The 10,013-nt window shown below is 36.9% G+C and overlaps 2 protein-coding genes across 2 annotated transcripts; both read left to right on the forward strand.

Annotated features, from left to right (window-relative positions):
- Nucleotides 1–3,077: 3,077 nt before the first annotated feature.
- Nucleotides 3,078–6,067, forward strand: LOC131595381 (pentatricopeptide repeat-containing protein At4g16390, chloroplastic-like). Its single transcript, XM_058867725.1, has one exon. It carries the CDS (start codon nucleotides 3,163–3,165, stop codon nucleotides 5,251–5,253), a length of 2,091 nt encoding a protein of 696 aa, XP_058723708.1. The 5' UTR covers nucleotides 3,078–3,162; the 3' UTR covers nucleotides 5,254–6,067.
- Nucleotides 6,068–6,646: 579 nt separating this feature from the next.
- LOC131595382 (pentatricopeptide repeat-containing protein At4g16390, chloroplastic-like) lies at nucleotides 6,647–9,575 on the forward strand. The gene is made up of 2 exons (XM_058867726.1): nucleotides 6,647–8,940; nucleotides 9,078–9,575. The coding sequence occupies exon 1, from the start codon at nucleotides 6,832–6,834 to the stop codon at nucleotides 8,875–8,877; it is 2,046 nt and encodes a 681-aa protein (XP_058723709.1). The 5' UTR covers nucleotides 6,647–6,831; the 3' UTR covers nucleotides 8,878–8,940; nucleotides 9,078–9,575.
- Nucleotides 9,576–10,013: the final 438 nt, after the last annotated feature.

Here is a 10,013-nt window from a genome sequence, read left to right on the forward strand (position 1 = left end):
AATTATATCTTGAAGCCTCACATCTCTTAGATGGCCTGTCTCAACATTTCTAGTTAGTTCCCTAATGGGAGACTCGATGTAGTTCCCATTTCTAGGCTGGTGTCCATTGGTCACTACTTTTCTCTCTCCACCCCACTTTGATTTCCGATCATCACTTTTTTTTACACACCTTTTTGAGGTTCCTCTTCAACCAGCAAATAATTTTTTGCACACGTCCCCTTATGATTTGACAAGTCATTTATAACTTTTACCACCACTTTTTCCTTCTCTGTCTGACAATTGCCATTGTACTTTTCTAAAGTCACCTTTTCATAGACCATTGTCTGGATTTTGTTCCTTAGTGCTTGATTTTGACGGTTGATTGAGGAAACTGTTGATGCCTCGCTTTTCACTTTCATTTCTCATTTCTTCTCCCTACCATTTGTTGGAAAACTCATCAGACTCTATATTTGATTAAGTTGTTGCGAACTCTTGATTCAAGGCGATGTTGATCTTTAAAGGACCTTGAGAATAGGGATGGAAATGGGTAGGGTCGGGTGCGAGTTTTACACTACCCAAACCCGCACTCGAAATCACCATCTGAATCTGAATCCAAAGGCTATTCTGGTGGCAAATTATTACCCACGCCCACACCCGTTGGGTTTGGGTTTTTTCACCCAAACCCGAACTCGCTGCAAAATACATTTTTCCTACAACTTTCCACAATATATGTATGTATGTATGTATGTGTGTGTGTGTGTATATATGTGTATATATATATATATATATATATATATATATATATATATGCGGGTGTGATTTCGGGTTTTGGGTGCGGGTTTCACACTACCCAAACCCGCACCCGAAATAACCATCTGAACCCGGACCCGAACTCAAAGGCTATTCTGGTGGCAAAATATTACCCACTCCCACATCCGTTGGGTTCGTATTTTTTCACCCAAACCCGAACCCGCTGCAAAATACATAAAATACATTTTTCATACAACTTTCCACGACATATATATATATATATATATATATATATATATATATATATATATATGTGTGTGTGTGTGTGTGTGTGTGTGTGTGTGTGTGTGTGCGTGTGTGTGTGATTTCGGGTTTCAGGTGCGGGTTTCACACTACCCAAACCCGCACCCGAAATATGGGGTGGCACCCAAACCCAGTCAACTCGGGCTTTCACCCGTTGACTCGGATTCGGGTGCGGGTGGGCCCTGCGAGTTTGGGTCTGTCTGCTATCCCTACTTGAGAATCCTCCACCACTTTAATCATAAACACTTATTCATTGATCTTAACATTAAAAGCCTCATTAAATACCATGACATTACTTGTTCGAACCATAATGTGTGCCACATCCATATTAGTTTGGATTCTAGTGTTGTCGTCAGAACACATGGGTACAACCAAAGGAGCCATTATGAAGTCAAATAAATATGGATTCCACGCGTGACATGGTATTCCCTAACAAGGACCCAGGTTACTCTTTCCCTGTTCATATTTGAAGCTCTTCATTCCCTAATTTATTTAAACCATTGTTTTAGTCAATCGCTACCCTTCTCCACGAACGCTTTAATTTCTCCTTCCTCACTTTCCTCAAGCAAGCATAGATTTGTGCCTTAAGAAAATACTTGAATTGGAAATAATCCTTTGTGTTATAAATATCATGGATGTTATATGACATTCTTGGATTTTCTACAGTCCCAATATAAGCTTTCTTGAATATGCTAAACTCAACATCTTAATTCTTATATTCTAAATATGCAAATACCAATTTATATTCCCTAGCTCTTTGATTTTTTTTGTTTTGAATTTAACCTATATTGATCATTGTTGTTCTTATGAACATTTGCATATGATCATGGTTCTTTATTCCTTTTGTGTGATGTATCTCCCTTATACTTTGCTTGACCTTGCATGTCTTTGTTCTAGAGGCTCTGCTTCCCACTTTCCTTTATACTTACCCATCTTTGTCTACTATTCTCGTCTCTACCTTCCAATGAACTCCATTATCACGCCTTCTTTGAAATCTTGGCACGTTTACGAATATCATTCTCTATCAAATGAAAATGTTATCCAATTTGGTAGTTAACTTTTTTTCGTTCAAGATCAATGTATCTCCCTTATACTTTGTTAAAGAATTTACAAATTCGTACCTCTCATCCCTAACGTCTCTCACCATTTTATCAATATCATTGTATCTCATAAAATTCTCATTCATTTCCTTCGCTCCATAATCATCTGATTTTGTCGTGAAAAAGAAAGATGTTGTTGGTCTTCTCCCAAAATCATCTTGATCTTCCACATTATTCCATTGTGTAGATCTCACGTTTCTCCTCTTACGCGTCTGAACGTACTCCTACCCTTCACTTCTGTGGTCGTCATTTGGTGGTTAATGAATGCAAATTAATGACTTTTAAGAAGTAGGCATGGCAACGGGGCGGGTCGGGGACGGTTTTTACCTCCCCCAAACCTAAACCTGAATCCCCAAACAATCCCCATTCTCTGCCCCAAACCCAAACGAGGATGAAAAATTAAAACTCAAACCCGTCCCCAACGGGTTCGGGTATCCTCGCCCAACCACCATCCATTTAGCAAAATCAATTTTTTAATAGAAGTGTTCGTTTTTTCGAAAATCAAATTACATTAAATTATGTAGGTTCATTTCAAATATTTTAAATAATAAATACAAATCAAATTATCAAACATTGGCCACATATTTAATATTTTAATTTATCAAAAATAAATAATAATGTAAATAATGAAATAAACGGGACAGGTTTGAGGTGGGTACTAGTGTCTTATCATCTAACCCGTCCCCATATTTTATAATCAAAGAAAACTCAAACCCAATTAAAATAGATTTTCTCCGTCAACTTCAGAATGAGTTTGGACATATATCCTTGAATATGGATTTTATTGTGATACCTAATAAAAAGTTTTAAAAAGTTAAAGACAATTGATTTGAAGAAAGTTGGAGAGAAGTTATAGCTTCTTCTTTTATTGAATTTTTATATGAATGTATATTCGGATCATATCAGCCCTTTAAATAATCTAACGGCTGACAAAATATTAATAAAGCCCGTGCAACCTGACACGTTCACGGTTTGTGTTTTCTCGGACTCGTTTTGCACTCAAGCAGGTTTCTCGAACGTCTTTGTTCTCATGGCTTCTCGTCTTTACTCTTCTTCACTCTCCAATATCCCTCTTTTTCTTTCAATTTCAACCCCTTCACATTCTTCTTCTTCTTCTTCTTCTTCTTCTTGCAATCGCAATTTCAAATTCAAACCTCTTTCCCACCTCAACCAATCTTCTTTACACCACCCAGTTACAAATTCTTCATCTTCATCCAAAACCAAAATTTGGGTCAATCCCAATAGAGCCAAATCTAAACCTTTCCGAACCAAACCCTTTACCTCTAGGTCCCGTTTTCTCCTTCAACTCGCCGCGTCTTTGGACTCGTGTGATCCCACTCAGGAACAAGTCTCTGCAATTCTGAACCGTTTAGGAGACAAAGACATTGCGGAAAAAGATGCCGTGTTCATTCTTGATAAGATGGTGAACCCCAAAGCTGCATTCGTTGTTCTTAGATACCTTAGGGACAAAGTTCAACATGTTAGATATAATGGGGTGGTTCTTTACAATGTGACTCTCAAGGTGTTTAGGAAATGTAACGATTTTGAAGGAGCACTGAAGGTGTTTGATGAAATGCTTCAAAGAGGGGTTAAGCCTGATAATATTACTTTTACTACTATGATTAACTGTGCTAGGATGTCTGCTATTCCGGATAAGGCTGTGGAGTTGTTTGAGAAGATGCCGGGTTTTGGGTGTGAGCCTGATGCTGTCACATGCTCGGCTATGGTGTATGCGTATGCGCAAACTAATCATGTTGATTTCGCTCTACGACTATATGATTTAGCAAAGATAGAGAAATGGCCTATTGATGTGGTGACGTTCTCGGCCTTGATTAGAATGTTTGACTTGTCTGGAAACTATGATGGATGCTTGAATGTACACTTAGAAATGAAGAGTCTCGGTGTGAAGCCTAATGTGAAAACGTATAACAGTTTGTTGGTTGCCATGTTGAGAGGTAAGAGGCATTGGCAAGCCAAGATTATATATCAAGAGATGATAAGTAATGGAGTTTTGCCGGATTATACGACTTATTCAACTCTTTTGCGAGTCTATACTATTGCACAATATGGTCAAGACGCTCTTCGTGTTTATAAAGAGATGAAAGGGAAAGGAATGAATTTGACTATAGATCTCTATAATGTGCTTTTAGCTATGTGTGCTAAAGTTGGCGCTAATGATGAAGCTCTAGAGGTTTTTAAAGACATGAAAAGTTCTGGGACTTGCCATCCCGACGTTTGGACTTTTTCAGCCTTGAGTAATGTATATTCCAACAGTGGGAAAGTTTCCGAGGTGGAAGGGGTGTTGGATGAAATGATCAAATCTGGCTTTGAACCTAATATTTTTGTTATGGTATCACTTGCCAAGTGCTATGGAAAAGCTAAGCAAATTGACAATATTGTGAATGTATTTGATCGATTCTTGAATCTGGGAATCATTCCAGATGATCGCTTCTGCGGTTGTCTGCTGAATGTTATGACACAAACACCGAAGGAAGAGTTTGGTAAACTAATAAATTGTGTTGAGAAGGTTAACACAAAACTTGGGTATGTGGTAAGATACTTGGTGGAAGGGCAAGATAGTGATGAGAATTTCAGCAAGGATGCATCAGAACTTTTAAATTCAATTGACGCTGAAGCAAAGAAGCCTATATGTAATTGTCTGATTGATCTTTGTGTCCATCTGAATCTGCCCGACAGAGCGCACATCCTTCTTAGCATAGGGTTGATACATGGAATATATAGGAGTATGCAATCAAGATCTCAAACAAAGTGGTCTTTGCACCTGAAGAACCTCTCGATTGGAGCTGCTATGACTGCATTTCATGCTTGGATAAATGACTTATCTAAGGCGTTGGAATCGGGTGAGAAGTTTCCACCACTACTTGGAATTAATACAGGGCGAGGAAAACTCAAGAATTCAAGCAAGGGTATAGCTAGCATACTTGAATCGCATTTGAAGGAACTCAATGCTCCGTTCTGTGAAGATCCAAATGAAGCTGGCTGGTTTTTGGTTACAGAGGAAGCAGCCAAATCATGGCTGGAGTCCAGGGGATCAACCCAATCCATCGCTGCTTTGGATTCTATGGTTTTAAATGCTCCATCAATGGCTCTTCCACATTGAAAATATTTTAAGGAATGATGTGCTGTGTTACTTTCATTCATTTTCATACTCCAAATTTTAATGTCGGGTTCTGACTCCAATTCTACTCCAGCTCCTGAAGGTCATAAGTTATCTTGGCATTTTGGTAGGAAAAAGAATAAGGATAATAGGATGGGAAAGACAGAGGAAGTTGCAATTTTCTGATGCATATTCAAAATCTGAGGAAGTTTCAATTTTCTGAAATTTGAAAAGCAGCCCATATGTAGATATCTCACCGATTCTGAATCTTTGAAAAGTCCTCTTCCTTCCTCTGATGGAGCATATATTTATGTAATTTTTTATTCATTTATTTTTCTGCCTTGTCTTACAAATACTTAAGTCTTTGATAGTTATAGTTTCTTGCAACAGAATTGAATGCATTTGGTAGTAATTGTAAGTTTTCATGGTTGAAGGAGCAACAGGTGTTGTATCAAAATGTTTTCCAAAGTTATGGATCCAATATGAGTTTTTTTTTTGTGAGGCAATATTAATTGGAAGAATGCAATTAAGAAGAGTTCACGGTGAAAGATAAATACTGAACTTTTGTCATATTCTTTCCTTTTCCTTCTTTGTATCTAAACTTCTTTTCATCCCAAAAGTTCACTAAAACCAAATTGCCTAACTTCTTGTTGTATCTAGAACAAATGTTAAAGCTTGGGTGATAGACTATGTAGTCCCGACACCTCTGAAAAAAGCATGTCCGTGTCCGTTTCCGTGTCGGACATTTGTACCAACACTTGTGATAACATTTAATTTATTCATTTTTTTCAAATTATTACATGTGTCGCCGTGTTAGTGTCGGGGTCGTATTTAGGGTGTACGTGTTTCTTAGGTGATAGCATTTTTTTCACTGTTACTACTGATCAAAAGAAATGACAGACATAAATAACAGCAAGCTTGTTAGAAATGTGGGGTTGAAAAACTCATATGAATTGTTGTTGGAAATTAAAATATATTAATTTTCTTTTTACAAGTAGCTAAGATTTATTGTCCTGTGTATCTTAGGAAAATGTGTTAGCTTAACTTTTTTTTAATTCTATTTTTAAATTGCACGTGATATTTATTACCATTAACTACCATTTTTATAAAATAAATTAAATCTAATGTTTAATGCTAATTCTAAGCAATTCAACAACGTATTCTTTGTGTTTTTTACATATGAGATTCTTCATTGTGAAGTATGTGAATTGCAAAACATAAAGGAGTGCCTTTTCCTTTGAATTATAAAAGATGCATAATTCGGTTTCATTTAATCCATACTGATATTTGATGTCCGTCCACTATTCCAAGTGTGTAACAATTTTTTTCAATCAATTTGGTGCAAATATTAAAAGAATTATATCCGATAATTGAAAGGAGTTCCTGAATCATATCATTACTCCTTGTGAAAAAGAAGAAAAAAAAAGACTCAACCAAAAATGAACTTTGACCCTTGAATCATTAGAGGGGAAGTTGTACTTACAAATTCCAAATACGACACATCAAAGACAACCAAAAATGAACTTTGACCCTTCAATCTTCCATTCCCCCATCTTCTTCCCAAACACACACAGAGCGTAAATGGTTCATGCTTACACTCTCTGTTCTTCCCCTTCTTCCACCTTCTCTCATTTCACAACTTGCATTTCATCCCCTAATTCTTTCGCCAACCCTAAATTCCCCAACGTCAATCACAAATCCCGCAAATTCAAAATCTTTTTCTCTTTCCAACCACCCAATTCTATTGAAGATGCAAATTCCTCAACTTTATCCAAATCTAAAATCTGGGTCAATCCCAAAATCCTCAGTTCCAGACGAGTTTGGAGGAAAACCCAACACGCCATCTCATCTCTCGCCAAATTGGACAAATCTTTTGACCCATCTGATCCTATTGAGCAGCAAGTTTCTGAAATTCTCAAGGGTTTGGGAAACAATGTTGCAGAACATGATGCAGAGCATGTTCTCCATAACATAGCAAACCCTGAAATTGCGATTCTTGCTCTTGAATACTTCAAGAAGAAGATTGAACCGGAGAGACATGTTGTTCTTTACAATGTGTTGCTTAAGCTTTTTAGGGAAATTAAGGATTTTAAGAAAGCAGAGAAGGTGTTTGAGGAAATGCTCCAGAGAGGAGTCACGCCTAATGTTGTTACGTTTTCGACTTTGATTATATGTGCTTCTGTTTGTTCTTTGCCGCATAATTCTGTGGAGTTGTTTGAGCAGATGCCTTCTTTCGGGTGTGAACCAGATGACAATGTGTCGTCGTCTATGATTTATGCTTATGCTCATATAGGTAATGTTGATATGGCTTTGAAATTATATGATGATGCGAAAAATAAGAAATGGCCTGTTAGGGCAGTGGCTTTCTCTGCTTTGATTAAGATGTATGGTGTGTTGGGAAACTATGATGAGTGTTTGAATGTTTATAATGATATGACGGCTCTTGGTGTTAGGCCGAACATGAAAGTGTATAATAATTTGTTGTTTGCAATGGGGAGAGCTAAGAGGGCAAGGGAAGCCAAGGGTGTATACCAACAGATGAAAGAGAATGGATTTTTGCCAAATTGGTTTACCTATGCTGCTCTCTTGGAAGCTTATTCTCGAGGACGGTATAGTAAAGATGCGTTGAGTGTGTATAAGGAAATGAAGGAAAAGGGGATGAATATGAAAAAATCTCTTTACAGCATGCTTCTTGACATGTGTGCTACACTTGGCTGTGTAGATGAAGCCGTAGGAATATTTGAAGATATGAAGCGTTCCGAGACTTGTGAGCCAGACCTTGTTGAATACTCATCCTTGATTAGGATGTATTCACGCATTGGGAAAGTTTTGGAGGCGGAAGCCATGTTGAATGAAATGATGATCCATGGATTGGAGCCTAATATTTTGATTGTCACAAGTTTTGTTCAATGCTACGGAAAGGCCAAACGAACCAATGATATTGTGAATATATTTAATCAAATCTGGGAAACTGGCATCACTCCTGACGACCGTTTGTGGGGTTGTCTTTTGAATGCGATGACTGAACTACCAAAAGAAGACCTCGGTAAGATAACAAATTGCATTCAGAAAGCTAACCCAAAGCTTGGTTATATTGTGACATATTTGACAGAAGAGGGCGAGGATGATAGATATTTTATAAGGGAAACATCAGAACTTTTAGTTTCAGCTGATGATGATGATGATGTACAGAAGTCTATGTGCAACAGTCTACTTGATCTTTGTGTAAACCTTGGTGTGCAAGACAGAGCTCGCGACCTTCTTGACTTGGGATTGACGCTTAAGATATATAGCGATATACAATCGAGATCTGAAACTCTGTGGTATTTGAACCTAAAAAAATTCTCAGTTGGAGCTGCTATGACAGCATTTCATGTTTGGATAGACGACTTGTCTAAGGCTTTTGAATCGGGCGAGGAGCTTCCACAAATACTTGGAATTTGTACTGTCCCTCGGAGACATAGGCAATGGGAGAAAGACATGGCTATTATATTTGAATCATATCTGAAGGAACTTAGTGCCCCTTTCCACAAGGATACTAAAATGGATGGCTGGTTTTTTACTACAAGCCAAGATGCCAAGTCATGGCTGCAGTCTAGAGGGAGGTTCAACTTAAACCGTTGCTGATTTGAACAACACTGTTTTAGTTATTCCAACAGAGGATCTTTCCGGTTGACAGAGTTGTTATAGGTTTGCCATTTTCCACAAAGTTTTAATCTATTTCTTTACCTCTGGATTTTGGCAATAGATTCAATAGATAATATTTGTTTTATTTTGGATTTCTGGAATCGTGAATGATACTATTGTGACATCCTCTATTGTGATAGGCAAATAAGTGTTGTAAAGGGAGATCAGGAAGTGGCCAGAAGGTGCTACCAAGACAATCTTGAATAAAAAAGGTGGCGATGATCACTTGCCCAACACTGAAGTCTAATCCTCACGACGTGAATTTTGTGGATTTGAACCTGATAGCGGAGTATTTAGAAGCAGGGCCGGCTCTGAGCCAGAGCAAGCAGGCCCACAGCCCAGGGTCTCAAAAACTTTGGGGCCTCAAATTATTGATGGGCTGTTTTAAAAATATAAAACATGTTAAGGTGATATATTTGTTGTTCAGAGTATTGACCGTTTGTTTAATGTGGCCGTGTGGAAAGGAAACTGCTGATGTACCTGGAAGCGGGGAGTTCAGATCCTGCTACCACCTTTATCCAATTAATTGTCGCTTTTTTTGAAAAAAGCAGCCACATCAAATTATCATTTCATTCAAAAAATTATTGAAATAAATGTGTTCTATCTTATCCATAATTCCACACCTCTTAACATAGTATTTATAATATTTTATATTTTTATTACTATTTCAAATTTATTTATGCTATTATATAATATATAGTAAAATTTTAAGTATTCTTTTTAAAGATATACTAAAAAAAACATATATTAATATATGTTTTGTATTAAATATATTTGTAAATGTAAGTGAGTATTATGGTCTATTTTGTATAAGTGCAATCCAAACTTTAGTTTAATATATTAAAATTTCAAGAATCTCTTAAAATAAAAATTTAAAAACGTTTATATTTTTCTATCCGTGTGAACAAACACATATGATTGATCTAATAGCTCTCAGACATGACAAAAACTCGATAAATACATGAATTCTACACGAAAAAATTATGAAAAATAATGGTATAAAACGACTCTGATTTTAACTAATTGTTTAGATTTTTGTTAGGGTCCATTTTTATTATTTGTCTCGAACCTTTAAA

The sequence above is a fragment of the Vicia villosa genome, linkage group LG4 (assembly GCF_029867415.1).
Source record: "Vicia villosa cultivar HV-30 ecotype Madison, WI linkage group LG4, Vvil1.0, whole genome shotgun sequence".
In the NCBI taxonomy this organism is placed as follows: Eukaryota; Viridiplantae; Streptophyta; class Magnoliopsida; order Fabales; family Fabaceae; genus Vicia; species Vicia villosa.